Source organism: Amblyomma maculatum, chromosome 11, assembly GCF_055883805.1.
Source record: "Amblyomma maculatum isolate TAMU_Amacu chromosome 11, ASM5588380v1, whole genome shotgun sequence".
Lineage (NCBI taxonomy): Eukaryota > Metazoa > Arthropoda > Arachnida > Ixodida > Ixodidae > Amblyomma > Amblyomma maculatum.
Window position 1 is genome coordinate 132,921,593 of NC_139354.1, and position 18,338 is coordinate 132,939,930.

At 44.6% G+C, this 18,338-nt stretch overlaps 1 protein-coding gene across 1 annotated transcript in view; it reads left to right on the forward strand.

Annotated features, from left to right (window-relative positions):
• LOC146174992 (anoctamin-4-like) overlaps nt 1-14,838 on the forward strand; it is a 108,036-nt gene extending 93,198 nt beyond the window's left edge. The window contains exons 25-29 of the mRNA XM_084585498.1: nt 6,532-6,716; nt 7,642-7,747; nt 10,728-10,979; nt 13,023-13,073; nt 14,824-14,838. Of these exons, the coding sequence (XP_084441624.1) occupies nt 6,532-6,716; nt 7,642-7,747; nt 10,728-10,979; nt 13,023-13,073; nt 14,824-14,838 (609 nt within the window). The remainder of the gene's footprint in view (nt 1-6,531; nt 6,717-7,641; nt 7,748-10,727; nt 10,980-13,022; nt 13,074-14,823) is intronic.
• The last annotated feature ends 3,500 nt before the right edge of the window (nt 14,839-18,338 follow it).

Consider the following 18,338-nt stretch of genomic DNA (forward strand, 5'->3'; position numbering starts at 1 on the left):
AAATCCACGAATCATCTAAGCGCATGTATTTGGACGTCACATATAATAAAAATAATAATGAATTTCAGGACGAAAACGAAGAAATTGGTTTATTTTATTCACGTCTATATCGCCTCCAAAAAGCAATTAGGGAGAAAAATGGTAAGAAATATTGGTTCTTGTGGGTAGACTATTAAACTCGCCTCTCGTTTCTTTCATATTCACTTTTTTAATACAAAATAACCCGAAGTAAAACGTTCAAGTTCGTTACACCGCTTAGGGTTTTTTTTTTTCGCCTTTATTTTCTTTATTTGCGCTACAAAACTGTACACGAACAGTTGGGGGGACCAATAGCCTTTACGGCTAGTAATGGGTCCAAATGAAAAACAAGGACAATGTTACTGCAGACCTTGTAGAGAAAAACTTCAAAATTAACACACACAATCAATTTATTCCGACAGTTCCGTGAAAATTAGATAGTGTTTTAAAGATGCCGAAAAGTTATTTTTTTTCTTAACCTCATTTGGGGACTTCATTCCACACATGGGCTCCACTATATTCTAGGAGTCTCCTGCCGTACATATTATAAAAAGGTGGTAAATTAAATAGGTTGTTAGTTGCGGTTCTTGTTTGTTTCGTTGGTAATCTAAATAAACTAAGGGGCAGGGGGTTGTTAGATTTTATTACAGTTTTTACTATTTCAGCTATCTTCAGTTTAATGCCATTGATAGCGGTCAGATGCGAAGCTGCTGAAAAAGTGGCCTACTGGGGTATGTACTATTTGAATAAGTTATTATACGAATAGCTCGTTTTTAAAGGCGAGAAACAGGATCTAGGTATGTTTTATATGTACCACCCCATGTTTCCAGACAATAGAACAACTGACTGTGCACAAAGGCGAAATACAGGATGCGTAAAATGGGAAGACCAAAGCAGTCCCTGGCCCTTAGTAAAACATGACAACCATAAGCTAATTTGGAGCAAATGTTTTTAATTTGTTCTTTCCAGTGCATATCTCACGTGAACAAGACACCAGGATACTTGTATTGGGGTACCCTGAGCAGATTCGTGTTGTTGAAGTTTCGTGTCAGAGTTTCTTTTGGTCCCCACACGTGCTCTCTCGTAGGCAGCATGCTTCAATCCAAATCGGGGTTTTGTCCATATCTGCATCTCTAGTAAAAATATTTAACTACCTGATCGACCGATCAGCGTTCAGTCGAAACGTGATTATACAAAGCGCATTGTTGCAAAATGGGTAAAGCAACTGCATATTACACATATTGAGCAATATGCTCAAAACCAATCCGTCGAATGGAATAGCGTCAAGACAAACTGGCTGCTACTGACTGAAAAAAAAAGAAGAAAAGAAGACCTGCGTTCGCCACCACTGTAGTCCCACTGCTTTCAAGCGCGCCTTGCCGGAACTAGCTGATAACTTATAAATTGGTTAGCAGGAAAGCAAAAAAATTTGCCGAGGATCACGTTACTTATAATAATTGGTTCACAGGAAGGGAACCGCGCCGTAAGGGAAGGGAGGAAGGTGGGAGTTAAAGTGGAAAGAGAGAAAGAGGAGCCGTAGTGGAGGGCTACGGAGTAATTTCGACCACCTGGGGATTAAGTGCGCTGACATTGCACAACACACGGGCGCCTCTTCGTTTCGCCTCCATCGAAACGCAGCCGCCGTTACTTCCAAATGCGAAATTTGAGCGCAGCTCGTCAGCTGTTTTACCTTTTTCGATAGATTGAGGCAAAAATTTCGAGCAATGCACTTATGTACTATTAAAGACAATTTTATTTTTCACATATTCCTTCAAGAAACACTCCACTAACAGTTCTTGACTTTCATGAAGGAAGCTTTTAGGTCGGAGAAATGAAAAGAGCAATTAAGTCATCGGGAGGTCGCGGGAGGCAGCGCGTAGGCCCATAGAAACGTTGCGCGGTTAAAAACGAATGCCACATTCTGCAGACGAGAAGAACCTTCGCAAATATTTTCAACTGACTTGAAAACGCTGTAACCAAAGTTAGCAGGCGTCTCATCGGATTTCTAGCAATGTATGTTTTAATGGAAAATGAGGGCGGGCTAGATCCGGACCAGGCCTTAATCGAAAACCAAGGGACGATCGGCTAAAGATAAGGAGTATCAAACTAGCTCTATATACGCAAACTGCATCAAAATATGAGGCTTTTCTCTGTAAGTGTGTGAATTCTCGGTTACTGTACATGTTACCCTGAGGTTCGGTGTGGGCGCTCGCATTATTCCTGAAGTATTATCTTAGCAATGTGCACCATGTGTGGTCACGTCTTCCACTTGAGCTCTGAAGCGTGCCTTTCATGATTGCTTCACGGGAATGGAAAGGCCTGTCTGTCGCCTTGCTTTTGTAGACGCCGGATGCATGCAGTAAGGGAAAGAAGGAAGGTGGGAGTGAAAGTGGAGCGGGTTTTAATGGAAAGGCGCAGTATCTGTCACTCTTGTTTCTGTGGACACCTGAATCGCGCCGTAAGGCAAGGTAGGAAAGTGGGAGTGAAGGTGGAGCTGGTTCAAAGGGACAACGCCGACGCCACGAAACTCAGGAACAGGCGCCAAATAGCTGCATGGAGGTGGTTAAGGGTGACTGCTCCTGGCCCTACGGGGCTGGGACTGGGAGGTCAACGCCGCTTGCGGCGGGAAATAGCCTGCGACCAAATGTTTATCTGTTGTGGGCCGTTATTGAACCCGCCACCACTTAGGTGGTGAGAGAGAGAGAGAGAAGAAACCTTTATTTAGCCGAATAGTTATACAGGGCGAGTTACATTGCCCTACTAGATGGCCAGTAGGTCAAGCCTGTTAGCGACCTCATAGGCGCGCTTGTATGTACATCCAGTCTTATGCACGGGTCCGAGATGCGCAGCAGGTTCTCCCACTCATCTGGATGCAGGACTACTACCAATCCTGGACGGGGGGGGGGGGGGGGGGGGGGTGCTCCTTGCATACCCAGAGTATATTGTTGAGGGTAGCTCTCTCATCACACAGTGTGCAGTTAGGAGAAAATTGGCTGAGGAAAATATGTAAGAGAACTACCGGGTTTGGAAAGGAGTTTGTTTGGAGTCTCCTCCAGGTAATTTCGTGTTCCTTGCTAAGCCGCTTGTGCGGGGGCGGAAACTTCCTTCGTTCAAGGCGGAAGTCATCAAATGATATAAGGTTATCCTTGGCTGTCCCCAGAGTGGAAGTGGTCACCGCCCGGCCGACTAAACCTCAGGCTGTCTGGTGAGCCGCCTCCTTTCCAGGGTTGCCAGAGCGTGCCGGTACCCAAGTCAATTCAATGACCCTATCTAGGAAGGGAATCTTATCAAGAATACTTAGAGTAGATTGAAGAATTCAACCTCGGGCGAAATTTTGTCTGGCAGTTTTGTTTCTTGAAGACATAGCGCAAAAAAGGCGGAGACAACACAAATGTAGACGGGACAGGCGCTAAATAAGTCAACAGTAAACAGTCAATCAGTAAACAGACAATCAGACAATCAGTCAATCAGACAATAAACAGTCAATCAGACAGTAAACCGACAATCAGACAGAGTAAACAGTCAACGTAGTAAGCAGGGAAAAAAAGAAAGCAAGAGTAAGATGCCAGTCCAGGTGATTCCATACTTCCATAGGTTTTCACATAAATTCAAAAAGCTGGCAGCGCTTTATAACGACAAAATTATTTTTTCTGCACCATGCAAGCTGTCGAAATTATGTACTAGAAAGATTAAAAAGCAAGTAGCATGCACGAAGAAACATCGAGCTAAGTTCACGGAATGCAAGGAGAATGTCGTGTAAAAAAAATAGCACCTGTCCTGTCTACATCTGTGTTTCCTCCGTCTTTTTTGCACGATGTCTTTAAGAAACTGCTACCAACTAGCCCAAACCAAACATCTGTGACAGTCTTTGAGTCGCTGATGAAAATATCTGCCTCTGAATTTGTAATGACCAAAGCCATGGCTGCCTCCTCAGCCATTGCGGATGTGCGTATACGGATGGAGGCTGAGAAGGCTGTGGTGTGTGTTCCCGTAACCCCTGTCACTGCAAATGCTCTTTTTGGAACTCATACTCAGCCGCATCGGTGTAGATAACTCCCGGTTGGTGCTTATGAGTCTCATGAAGAGCCAGGGCACTGGCTATCCTCCTACCCTCGTGGTGTATGGATGCATGTTTTTGGGAAGAGGCTAAATGATGAGCCGTTTCCTAATTGGTGTAGATAGATCTCTCGATTCATCTTTTTCTGGCTCTGAATTTGCGTCCAGTGCTCCGATGATGCTTCTGCCTGTTTTATTTTTTGTCAGCCGCGCCATCTGTGTGGGAATGTGGGCTGCGCAAAGTTTCTCGAGTGTGTTGTGAATGCCCAGTTGAAGAAATATTTCTGTAGATTTGTAGTGAGGAAGGCCTAGTGCCGCTTTGAATGCTTGTCTGATGAGGCACTCCAGCTTGGTCTTCTCTGTTGCATACAGATGTAGGTAGGGCACTGAGTAGGCGAAGCGACTAAGAACAAATGCCTGCACTAATCTGCACAGGTCGTTCTCTTTCTTAGCAATTAATTTAATCAAACGGATTGTCTGATGGGTAGTAGCAGAAAGCCTATTAATCGTCTCCAAATTCTTGCCATTATTCTGGATGAAAAGGCCCAACACCCTTAGCATCTGGATGTCTGGTATGAGTTGTCCGTTAACCTTAACAGTAATGGGAATGGAATCTTGATGTGCCCGCTTACCTCTCCCCTTACCTCGAATGAAGAGGAGGTCAGATTCAGGCTGCGAGCAAATGAGTCCTGCTTGTGCGGCGTAATTGTCTACCTGGTCAACTGCCAATTGCAGATTCCTCGATTTCGCCCTTGTTAGCTTTATTTCTCAAGAGGGTGATTACATCAGCATAGAAAGTGTCTTACAAATTTGGAATTTCAACTAGTATACCCGGGAGGCGGATGAGTGCCAAATTGAAGAGAAATGGTGAGAGGACCGGAGCCTTGCGGTGTACTTTGTGTTCCCTAACGTTAATGGGGCGGATGTTATGTTTCCTAGTGTTATGACGGCTGTGCATTTAAACAAGAATGATCTGATATAATTGTATGTTCTGATGCCTGGATTATACTAGTTAGATGTACAAGGATGACTCTGTGTGAGACGTTGTCAAAGGCCTTGTTTAAGTCAAGGCCGAGGACGGCCCAGGTATGTTTGTTTCTGTCCCTGTCGATAATATCCCTTTTAAGACGAATCATAACATCCTGGGTAAATAAGTTTGCCCTGAAACTAATCATTGTGTATGGGAGGAGACCCTTGTCCTCAGCGTAGTTCTGAAGCCTAGTAAGGATAATGTGCTCAAATAGTTTTCCCAGCCAAGAGATCAGAGAGATGGGCCTCAAATTTCTAGCGCTAGCTTTTTGCCATGTTTAGGTATGAAAGTAATTTTGGCATGTTTTGAGCATTGTAGGACGTGCCTTATTGCCAATGATGGTTGAGGAATTCTGTTAGGGCGAGGATCGATTTAGGGTCCAGACTTCAGAGAACTCTATTGGTTATTCCGTCCGTTCTAGGCGCTGACGACGGCTGTTGCAGCGCGCGTCTTTCTCTCCCTCTTTTTTTTTTCTTTACTTTCGCTCTTCTGTCCGCATGAAGCGGCGCAGGTGGCTCAGCTACAGAGCCAGTAGCAGGCCCGTGCATTTTCTTTTCCTTCTTCCTACAGCCACAACAACAACAACAACAAAGAGCTCCGCTCTAAAAAGCAGCATATGTCACTCTGATGGACTCAGAAAACATCTAAACGACAGACATGGGCGTAGATGACGTTGGAGGCCCTTCACATACAAACATGCACATAACAGTATACGAGTTGTGTACTTCCGTGGCGTTTCCCACGCAAAAATTCGCCATTGGCAATTGCGTCATGCTTCCGCCGTTTCACACTTTAGTCTTCACAAACTGTCTTCCGTAATTTTTACGACAGGTTTTAGGCTCCACTCTTAGTTTCACGCCGGTCATCTGCTGCGGTGAGCTCTTTGTTTATCATCAGCGATATCCCCATCTCTCCTGCCATTTTGTAGTAGAGAGCACATCCTAATGTCACCAGATTTGCCAATCGCGTGTGATTTCGAAAGTTCAGGCGCAAATGTAGCTCCCCCGGCGCCTCTCAGACCGTCAGTGCAAAGCTCTGCATCCAGCTGCCAGTGCTCGCTTTGATTAAACATCAGTCAGGGTTCTGCTAGCAGAGACAGAATTGAAGGACTCCTATAGGGCTCATTTGTGGCTGATGTTGAGAACTAGGTAAAAAACAGATCGCTCACAGTTTTCTTTGATTGATTTAGTGATCTACTTACTGAATGACTGATTGACTGGCCTAATGATTCATTGATTCATTCTTGATTATTTCGTTGATTGATACATGGAAAGATTCATTCGTTCATAACTTGATCAATACACATTTATATTAATATGATTTATTTATTTATTGATTGATTTATAGAGTGAGTCAGTGATCTCTAAGTCGCACGATTATTCCTGAATGGTTTGCTTGTGGATTCAAATGTTGTATCACCTGTGCAGGCATTCCAGATCGCATACACGAGCGACTTCATCCCACGCCTTGTCTACCGCTTGCTTCACAGCCCCGATTACAGTCTCCGCGGTTTCATAAACTTCACGCTGTCTTCCTTCGACACAAGCGACTATGATACCGGGACGCGTCCTGAGAACTCAACGCTTGATGGCATACCCGTTCGCGAGTGCAGGTCAGTTGCATAGTCCTTCTTTAGAAAAAAAAAACGTGACCTGAATATAGCCGTTAAAGAAGCTACCTCTATTTGCTTTACTGCTTTCTCAATTGTTTTAAATGATCTCATTCGAGCAGGGTTAAATTACTATAGCCGTAAAGCCTTGCTCGACCTCTCTTCTCAATAACGTCAACCAGTGCGGAACGCAGCGTTGGATTCTGATGCTGCAATATGCATATATAAACTTCTTTTTGCGGAAGCAAATGTATGCTAGATTGTAAAACGCTCCTGCCCCGGAACAGTCATATATTTTAGGTGACATGCTGAAAGTTCTGGACATATGTCAATATCTCAACGCTAGTTAGTGTGCAAGGCGCAGCACGTTACCGTGCATGAATTTTCTTATAAGCGTAATGCGCCTTGCCTGGACGAGTATGCCGTTACATGTGTTCCCCTTTTATGTAAATCAGTTTTCAAGCTACCATGCATTGTCAATGCTAAATAGGGCCTTCGTTTCGCTTCAAACATTGCTTATCGAGCAAATGATCATTTTCGCCATTGAGTTGCCGCTATATTTCGAAGCTATACGTAGACATAAATAACCATTTTTTTTATTTCTCGCTCATTCTAGACAAAAGCAAACTTTTTCCAATCTATCAAGTTTTTTTACTCCTAGAGCCAAGAAAAATAGTTCACCAAAATTGACTAGTGAAATAGACTTCTTTCATTGGCGCTTTAGAAATGAAAACTTATTGACCGGAATGTTATTTGAAGCTATAATGATATTGTGTGCTAAATAAATACCTTAAGCAGAAAGACAGGCACCACTTTTCACTTACTGGCTAGACAAACGGCAATCGATGTGGTAATTAATGATGCTATTTTGCTACTGCCATTCAGTGCTCGTTGTTTTGCGAGTGCTGTGTCACCACCGTGGACGCAGGTACAAAGGCTTCCGTGAGCCTCCCGGCTCAGACAACGAGTACCGGCCCACTCTCACCTACTGGCACATATTCGCAGCGAGGCTCATCTTCGTCGTCATCTTTGAGGTGCGCTCGTACCTAAACCTTCGACGTGGGAAAACCAAAATATTAGATTTGGTTTGGTTTATGCGACTTAGCTTCCCAAAGTTACTTGGGCTATGCGAGGCGCCGTAGTGGAGGACTATAGAAATTACAAACACCTGGATGGGGTTCGATAACGTGTCCGGACATCGCATAGCTCTCGGCGAATCGGTTTTTGCCTTCTTCTAAAAGCGGCCGCCGCGACCAGCATTCTTTCCTGCGTCCTCGGACACAGGAGTCAAGCCCCAAGTACTCCACCACCACGTCAGGACAATAATCTTAAAAGTTAGAGCACTACTTTCATTATGTCACTTTTAATGCTCATTTTCGGTTTTGTCGCAGACTCGTAAAATTCGAGTATGCTTTTAAGAAGAGCTCGTAGAAAGTCTTCGCCGCATACACTACCACCTAAAGACTAACTGAGGAGATATGCAGCTTCACCTGTCACGAGTAATTACCTAGATACATTATTGACAACGAGGCTTCTGCCTCTTCAAATCCAGATTGCGTAGCCTACAAACAGAAAAGTAAATTCAAATATCCACGATGCACTCCGATGAAGTGATTCGGTGTACCGCTCTCCTGTGACTACTGAATAGTAAATCAGATCCCTTGATTGACTGTTTGAAGATTTCATGATACGTATATTACAATATTACATAATGATTGATGACCTAGACAGGAAAAGTAGAAAGGTAGGCTTGAAAATCAATATGCAGAAAACTAAGGTAATGTTCAACAGCCTCGGGAAGGAACAGGAGTTTACATTAGGTAGCGAAATACTGGAAGTAGTAGGCGAATATATCTACTTAGGACAGGTAGTAACCGCAGATCCGGACTATGAAAAGGAAATAACAAGAAGAATAAGATTGGGATGGAGCGCATTTGGCAAGCACTCGCAGATTATGACTAGCAGCTTACCGGTATCGCTCAAGAGGAAAGTATACAACAGTTGCATCTTGCCTGTACTCACCTATGGGGCTGAAACGTGAAGGCTAACCAAGAGAGTTCTACTTAAGTTGAGGACAAGCCAGAGGGCTATGGAACGAAAAATGGTAGGGGTAACATTAAGAGATAGAAAGCGTGCAGAGTGAGTCAGAGAAATAACTCAAGTTAACGACATTCTAGTGGAAATTAAGAATAAGAAATGGACATGGGCAGGACATGTAGTGCGAAGAGAGGATAACCGATGGTCGCTGAGGGTAACAAACTGGATTCCAAGGGAAGGAAAGCGTAGCAGGGGGCGGCAGAAAGTTAGCTGGGCGGATGAGATTAAGAAGTTCGCAGGGGTCAAGTGGATGCAGCTAGCACAGAACCGGGTTAAGTGGAGAAATATGGGAGAGGCCTTCGCCCTGCAGTGGGTATAATCAGGCTGATGATGATGATGATACTACATGCAAACTTCCGTATCGACCTAACGTAATCGGTTGCATTACATTCAGGAATCCTAACATCATTTCTGCACTGCTTAAAAATTAGTCAGCACAAATTGCATGCTTAGAGAAATAGCTGCCTTTAAAACATTGAAGCAGCTACGCAATAAAATTGCCAGCACAGGGTGTATGAGTCTGTGAGCCTTCACTGCCATCCTGTTAGCGTCTCTAGATTATAAAAGATTGCTCTTTAGGTGCCTATCAAGCAGATACCTCACCAACGCAATACAAACAAGAATCTTTCGGGGCCGTACTAATGTCTGAAACTTACTTCCCTGCAAACCAACCTCTCTTGAACGCCGTTATGTCAACCAGGCTGTTGATTCATCGGTTTGTGCTAGTTACTTATTTACGATCACAACAACGATCACAACGTAGTCGCAACAATAGAGGAGTTAAAGTTCTGGAAATCACTGTCTTTGAACGTAATTGCGAATCTACTCCTGGGAAGAAAATAGCTTTAAAACGTTTTGTTATAGTGCAATTCATGTGGTTGGCATTAACTTGAGCTGCTTCGCACCTATATTGAGCTTAAAGTCGGTGCTGGCACAGCCTTCTTGTTCAGTGCGAACTTAACACGTTTTACCCTTTGAACCCTTGATATGGTTGTGCGGTTACGTGGAGTCGAGTCTGAAATATGCCAGGAATACGAAGGTATAATTACAGGGTTTTCAGCGCAACACAGACACGCAAGAAAGAGGACAACCAACAAGCTCATTACTCTCTTAAAATACAAAGGTAAACTCATTCTTCCAGTGCGACATGATCAGTCTGTTTCTAATGCTTCCGGCGATTTGTACACACGGATAGTTAAGCAGTCACCGAAGGCTGAGTAGTTTAACTTTTTAAAAAACGGACAAAAGTTCATTACCGGACAGGAAGCTTTAATCTATCAGAGACCGTAAGTAGTGCACTTACTAATTATGAATAGCGAGACACGCCGCTCTAATCATAGTTTCCTTGTAAGGTCATGTTCCAGAAATTTCGAAATAATGGTTTTGAACCATGCGTTTTCAATGGGCCGCTGTTGCGGTCATTTCTAGGATTCGCTCGGCTATTCCCGCAGCCATTATTAATGATATGATCAGTTATGCGTTATTTCATGGCTATATTAGACAAAACATATTTATCGCTCAGATTCATCGGTCGAGTATCTCAATTTTCTCATATTTTGCCTAGTGAAAATTTTTTCAGATATATTTATTCTACCGAACTATACGTACAAACTACGCGGCAAAAACGTGTGCAACGAGAAATCGCGCCATGTACACCTGACCGGATAATTAAGTGTTGAGCACTCTCAGTCATGGCAGTGCGTTAAAGCAGCAGTTCGGGAATTTTCAGCTGGTACTAAAAGTATTTGCGACAGCAACGAACATACCATGTGGACATAGAATATAGAGCTCTGCAGTACTTAATTGATTGCAGTTCTACCCAAATGAAACCTGGTGATTCTACGGTTGCTGTAATTGCAGAATTTTTAAGTTGTGAAAACGGCATCACTCATATTACGTGTCTCCCGTATTTTACAGCATGTGGTGTTCTTTGTGACTGGCCTGGTGGCAGCGCTCATCCCGGACGTACCACGTTCGGTGCAGCTGCAGATCAAGAGGGAACAGATGGTGGAGCAGAACGCCATCGCTGGACTGGACGCCTGCAATCGCTCTCGTTCTCCTGGAGGCTACAAAACTGGCACTATCATTGCCATTGATGGACCATCGCAGCCTTCGGAAAGCGCTTTAGCGCCGCTTTCTGAAACCGATATTTCCATTCATTCCGAGACGGCAAAATCGATTCCGCACTCACCGAACATAAAATGTTAAAGAATATTAGGTGATAGCAGGAAAGTGCAATTTAAAAAAAGCTCCATGTCTGGCAGGGAAATAGGTTTTGGAATTCACTTGCTTTACATATGCATTACGTATGCATTATGGCGGCTCATTATCATGCTCTTTTCATTTATATTTCATTCACATCTGAGAACGAAAGGCTTTCGGTTTTATTACTCCGACGAACTCTGCACCTTCTAATTAGCTTTCTGTAAGCGCGGTTTTCGAACCAGTGCTTTCTAAGTTTACTAACTGGTGATGCAATGGTTACAAGTTTACCCTGAACTAGTTTTCGCCTTTGAGGATGGTGAATATAACTGGTATTATGGGCCTGTGACCCCACATTCACTAAGAGGTAGTAGTCGTATAAAACATTTATTTGGGAAAATTAGTTATGGCTTAATGCCAGGTTTGGCCGGGTGCTCAGTCGAGGATTACCTTAGCTGAAGCCGTTGGCATGTGAAATAAAGCAAGTGCATTTTAGGCCTCATTCTGACAGCCGGTGTTTTCCTTCTCCGTCGCGCCAGGATTTGACTCAAAAGGGCAGTTAATTGTGCCGGTACTCCCCGAAATCGGGCACCCGGCACCATAGGCGTTTGCTCTACAGTCCGTCGACCGACGGCGAAGGAGGTCCACACCTCGAAGAACAGACAAGTAATCGCGAGCTCGCTTCTCTCACGTGACCACGGAGCAAGTTTCTTTCTCCGTGCACGTGACTCTACGTCACGGAGTTCTTGTCGCGAGCGAGAGCCGCCGGAGCGGCCGCACAATTCCCACGCGGGCTGGCATGCAGACGGCGGTGCACGGGCGCAAGGGAAAAAAAATGTATTGGCTTCGCACCTGCCTAGTGCCTGCGAAGCGCGGTGCACGGGCGCAAGGGAAAAAAAATGTATTGGCTTCGCACCTGCCTAGTGCCTGCGAAGCGTGTGGTGCCAGAGACAACAGATTGCACTTCAACAAAGAGCAGGTCCTTGCAAGATTGAAAGCACGTTGAGCATGTGGCTCAGATGTTGAGCTGAGAACCACTATATAGAAACAACCAAAACAAAAAACAAGTAGAGCGCGGCAAACAAGGTTCAGGACAGTAAAGATTGGGAGGGACGGAAAACATGATGGCTAGGCGGTGAAAAAGTGAGAGCGACTGCGGTACAGGTTAAAAAATGAAAAAAAAGAGGTAGTGGGATAATAAGGAGAGGAACAGAGGAGAAACCTCAGCAAAGAAAAAAATACAAACATGAGTTGAAAGGCGTGTCAAAAATACGTCATCAAAAGAAGGACGTCTTAGGAAAATAATAGAGGAAAAGTTTATCAATTAGGAAAAGAAATGCCAGAAAAGGCCGCAACCCTTCCGGCAGAGAACCTTTCGCTCATGCCTTTTATGAAGCTGTGACGAAAGTACGTTTCAAAAGGTCGCTGTAGCTTTTGTAGCCAAGTTATTCCCACCAAACGGGGCAGGTAAAATACTAAGTTTATTACCAACCTTGTCATGAATCATGGGTAGGCAATAAGCTTTCATGTCTGGTGATGATAGTTAATGCTGAAAGCAGTGTTACTTGTCAGATAAGTCATTTTAAGCGCTTAAAGAAAATTACTCAACGAGCAATTTTTTGCGCATTCCCAAGGCGCCTATTCCAAATCAACTAAGCTTTTCCAATCGAAATTTCATCCAATCCTCAAATCAAAGCTGTCGAACATTAACCAAGCATCGCGAAATAAAATATACTGCGTAAGATCAACGCGAATCTCAAATACAATGAGTAATTTGTGTCTAAGCGGGGTTACTGAAGTGAAGAATAGCACTTGAAAAACAATTTTCAGTTACTTCCACAGCAAGAGGTGCCATGTCAAATACCTAAATTGCGACTGATGCTAGGGCTAAATCCATTAACCAGTTTCGTCGCTTTCTTTCTCACCCATTCTGGAAGTGCAGGCGATAAATTCATGTACAACATATTTAACGATTTTCACATGTTTTTTTATATTTTGCTGGTATTTAAGAACAATGCGACGGAGTCGTGCCCGTTGCTTGACAGCAAGGAAGATAGGAAGGTAGGTAGGTATAACTTTAAAGAAATGCCAGCAAACGACGGTTCAATGTGTCATGACGCTGGCAAAGTGTCGACAAGGGGTTATTCCCTCCTCTGCATTACCTGATTAGGCCAGTGTGTGGTGGGCCTTGTGCGTGAGGCTTGTGCTTTTCGAGAGCACAAAAATAAGTGTCTGTTGGACGACCAAAGTTGACTGTCTTTGTCTGCACTTTTTCACAGCAATTTGGAGTTAGAAAAACGGACACGAAGTTCAACAACACCGAGGGGCCGCAAAATGTGACGTGGCACACGTTGTTATAAGAAACCGATTGCTGAAAAATATAAGTTCAAAGGGCGTCTTGCTACGCGACCGTCCTAGAAAAAATAAACGAAAGCCTACACGAAGTCTGCGAGGAGGGGGGGGGGGGGGGGCGAAAAAGGTGAATCGTGTCGGGAACGCTACACAGAACAAAAAACAAAACAAAGGACGGTGAAAACCAAAAAGAAACGGAGTTCATTAGGTTTGAGTGCTTCAATTTTGTTGATTGCCAAGAATAGCTTTTCTGGAGTGGTTATTTATGCTGAGGTTTAATATTGCCTTGCTATATTTACAGCCGTTTTTTCTGGCACAGTACGCACAATATTTGTACCGTTGCCGAAGCAGCGATGAAAACGCTTTCTAGCGCCAAACCGCTGCCAGAGCACGAAGGAGAGCATTGCTTTTTTTTTTTTTTTTTTCATGCAAACTTGGCGCTTGCGATCTCAACCGCAGCTGGGGAAACACCAGCCAGCGCCGCTTTTTTTTTTCTTACAGGGAAAAAAAAAAAAATCTGATGTAAAGTCGCCTGGGAGCGGCGAGGCTCCACCCAAACACGTTTGTCCTCGTCCGCGCCTCTTTCTGTTTGAGCATCGCACAGCTCCATCCGTCGTTGCGTTTTCCCCCGCCGGCGTTGCCGCGACAAAGAAGAGATTGGCTCTGAGAACGAGCCCTTAGCCTTTTATACTCATTATTACAGCTCTTCTTGGTCTCGGTCGTGCATACTTGAATTGTTTAAAAATGGCGCCGAAGCATGCACACCACAAGAAAGAAGGCGCTACTCACAACTAAACTTTTCGAAACCACGAGGTTGCATATATAAGACGAATTTTCAAGGGGAAGGAACGGTGGAATGAGGAGATGGGAAACAAAAAAGACCATCGGGAAAGCAGTGTAAAGGAAACCCCCATCCCCCCCCTCCCCCCACAAAAAAAAAAAGATTAGTGGACAGCAGCATCTAATAACCTAAATTCGGAGGCAAGAAGATATAATGAAGGGGTGGTCATACACCTGCTGCCAACCGCGTCTCGCATTCGCTGTACTTGATTACGCGCGCGACCAAATCTGCGTACTTGTCCTTTCAACCTGACAGATTTCGGGCGTGGTCACCCAAACGTTATTTGATGCTGCGGCCAGTTTGGCCAACATAAAGCTTTCCACATTTTAATGCCGGTTGTCCACATTTCTCAAGTTATGCGAGCTTTTATGCATGTAAGGCACAATCAGCGGCTACTGTGTCCTCTGACGATCCTCTCCGGTGTTTCTTCGTGTTCCTTTCTTGATTTTGTGAAGGAGGGTCTCGCAAACAGCGATCAGCATGTACTGAACGCAGGAACCCAGCTGCCGAAAGCTGGCTAATCTGATTTTGGAAAAAGCTTGCAATTGAGGCAAACACGATTTCCTGAGCGAACACACTAAGCAGTGTGAGGCTATCTGTCTTTTTACCGTCTTGTAGAGCAGAGAAACATGAAGCAAACGGTCTTTTTTCACGACGGTAATAGCCCCAGCAAACGTGTCTTTCGAAGGAAGTTAGTTTAAAATCTTAAAACTAAATCATTCTGGGTTGATCGCTGTTTGCGAAGCACTTCTTTAAAAAATCAAGCGCGGAACACGAAGAAACACCGGAGAGGATCACCGGAGGGCGAAGAAGATGCTGGTTGTGTCTTACATGCGTAAAATCTCGCGCAAGTTGAAGGAATTTGGCCACCGGCATGGTGTGAGTGCCGTTTTTCGGCTCCTAACAAGCTGGGAAAGTTATTCCTTCCAATCTGCGACTCACGAAAGTGAGGTTGCCGGATAAAGCACGACTCTCCGTTTACGAAGTGTTCTGTTGGGAAGTGTTCCCTTAAAATGTGGAAAGCTTTATGTTAGCCAAACTGGCTGCTGCATCAAAGAGTGTTTGGGTGACCATGTCCGAAATCTATCACATAAAGGACAAGTATACGCACATTTGGTTGCGCATGTAATCAAGTGCAGAGAGAGAGAGAGAGAGAGAGAGAAAGCACTTTATTAGCACCCGTTCGGAAGGTATGGGTGATCCGATGAGTCGCAGCACCCCCTTTCACCGTCTATCTCCCCCTAGACGTAGACCGGAATCACTTAGCTTCCGGCGGTGGCCTGGGCTTCACTGATGACATATTTTTGGGCTTGTTCTTCCTGTCTAATGAGGGAGGATTCTCCTGACTTTGTTTCCATGTAGCCCCAATGCGAGGCGTGGTTGAATGAGACGCAGATTTTTGGAAATAGGGTAAAATGACACTTTTTTAGTTTGGAGGCATTTCACATTATGAACTTTAACAGTAGGTGCATCTGCACTCTTTCTAGATCTCTTTTCGCCTCATAATTCAAGTTTTAGATGCTGTTATCTACTCACATAATGTTTTCCGTTGTTATTCTGGGCTGTTTCCTTGCCGCTACGTTTCTGATGGCCGCTTTTTTTTGTCAGCCTCTCTTCCATTCCACACTTCTTTTCCCTTGACACCTCACCTTATAATTGGTGCCTCCTTCTTAAAACGTTGTGGCTGGCTTGTTTGTTCATCATTCTGAGGACTACAGCACAGTAGCAACACGGATAGAACAAGCGAAACGGACGCAGACACGGGCGCTCACTAGCAGCAGTTATAGAATTTTAACAGCTTTAACAGCTTATATGACAGCACTTGTCGTACAACTGTTGTCTATATCAGCCAGTTAAGAGAATGAAAACCACGTTGTTAGTAAGGGCCGTATTTGCATCCGTCTCTCTTGACTCTCTGTGTTGCCATTTCGCTCCTCCTGGGGCCGGATTACGCACCGCTCTCAAACGGATCGCTCTCAAAATCGCTCTCAAAGGCCTATGTCCTATTGGTCAGTTCTGACCGGTCAGTTCTGCGTCACCAGTGGACGTCATGAGACGTCATGAACACAAAAGAAACGATGACGTTGAGCACCTAAATATGGCCGCCAATCGAGAGCGTTTTTTTGAGAGTGACAGAAGCAGTCTCAAATGTTTGAGAGTGAAAATGGCGGCCGCGCAAATTGCGATGCGCCGCTTTGAGGCATTGTATCGGCGATCCGCAGCGAAGAATGAAGCACGAGGACGCGTTTGACTTGCCGGACAAGTTGCTCCGGCTTTGTTCAACTCGGGAACAAGCAGAAAGTGTAGTGACTGCGCGACGATTGCCGACGAACCTCGATGAACGGCGGCTCGAGGGCGAGTGCGTCGTCACCGCGCCGGCAAGCGCACCGCGTTTTTTTTGCTATCGGAGGCTTCCAACCACGATTATGCCGTGCTTCCAACGCACGTAGGGAATGTAAGATCGTTTGCATCACGCAGTGCGTCGGTAGCGGAAGCCATCGGGAGGAACGATGATTGCCGTCAAGGATACAGAAACAAGTCACTAGGCAAGGGGTTCTACGCACGTTGTGAACATCACAATAGTGAGTAGATTTTGTTATTGACTGCGTGTGTTTGCCGAAGAGTTCTGAAGATCATAGTAAACTTGTATTGTGCCTGCTTTATCTCAGATCTGCGAAGCGAACACGTGCATTTCGTGGCCCTGGCTGCCCCGCCGGATCAACGCCTCCTCCACGGCGCGTTCGTCTAGCGTTTGTGAATGCGCTGTAAAAGCGGCTGCTTCATTTCATTTCATCCTTCTGTCAATTATATATGCGCGGATCAAAAGCGTCCAAAATAAAATTGTAGGTTCAGTGCAGTTGTGTCTGTCCCTAGTCTTTGTCCTTGTCTACCAGCGCTGCGACACCATAATGTTTGATAGCGGTACTTCTGTGCACCGAAAGGTGATCGAAGGTCTGCTGAACACCTGCGTCTTTTTCCTGGTTAAGCTCTAAAAACCCGTGTTGGTCATCGAACGATCTTGATTATATGCATTAATGTGTGCAATACCACTTGTTGTAAGTCGGCTTCTCTGCAAGGCTTTTTTTCCAACCAAAAAGGTCTCATTCCCACTCGTGAATTGTTTTTTAACAGTTGTATTCAAAATGACCTAGCGAGAGCTGTCGAAAGGGTTCTGTATACCTGCCCTTTATATGTAAATTACAGGATGAAGGGACTATTGATTGTCCAGCGCGCCTTTCTCCTCGATGACTGGTTTCGGGCCATTTGTTACGCTCCCTGCCTGCGACACATTCGCGGCTTGAAATTGAATGCGCCGTAAAAACGCCTGCTTCTTTTCATTTCTGCAAAGACCGGGAGTCTTTTCTGAGGACAGGACTTTCTTTTGTTTTTGAAAACAAGCCTTGCAGGGAGAGACCGACTTAGATTTCGGCTTCGGCAAGAGATACATTTCCTGAATATGCTGAGAAGGGCTACATGCCAAGTATGCATGTTGCAGTGAAATTTTGTTCAATGCAAAATCAATAGAAGACAAATATTTATAGTGTTTAAATTTATTTGCTGCCTAAGGAACCGGGGTGCTTCTGCTATGCAGGTAATCATCACTACCAAGTTACAAGGCTGTCCTTACAATGATTCTTGCCTAAACAGCATTGGCACACGTTGTGAGCATTCCTGCGAATGTTTACGATTCTGGCTGTGGGCTACTTAGTATGGATCTTCAATTGAGTGCTAAAGCATGCTCAAAAGCTGTTGAGATTAGCAAAAGATGGGCTTAGGTGGATGTCATATTTTGGTTTCCCATGAGACGGCAACTACCCACTGAAGTCATGGCTGATTACACCAGCGCCAAGCCATCCCAGTCCCAGCTCGCTGTTCCTTCTCTGCTACCGTCTTGCAGCCTGGTACAGTTGGCTGTGGTCACTGTGGTGTAAACATGATTAAACGGAAAAGTGCAGTATTACAGCAAGGCAGTGAACGTTCATGATGCTGATTGTAATCAGAAAATACCACCAACAAAGATCTTTTTACTGCCACTTATATTCAGTAGAAACACTTATTTCTTAGCAGCAGCATTTCACTTGAGTGTTTTTACGGCAAAAGAGGCAGCATATAAAGGAGCACATGCACCTTGA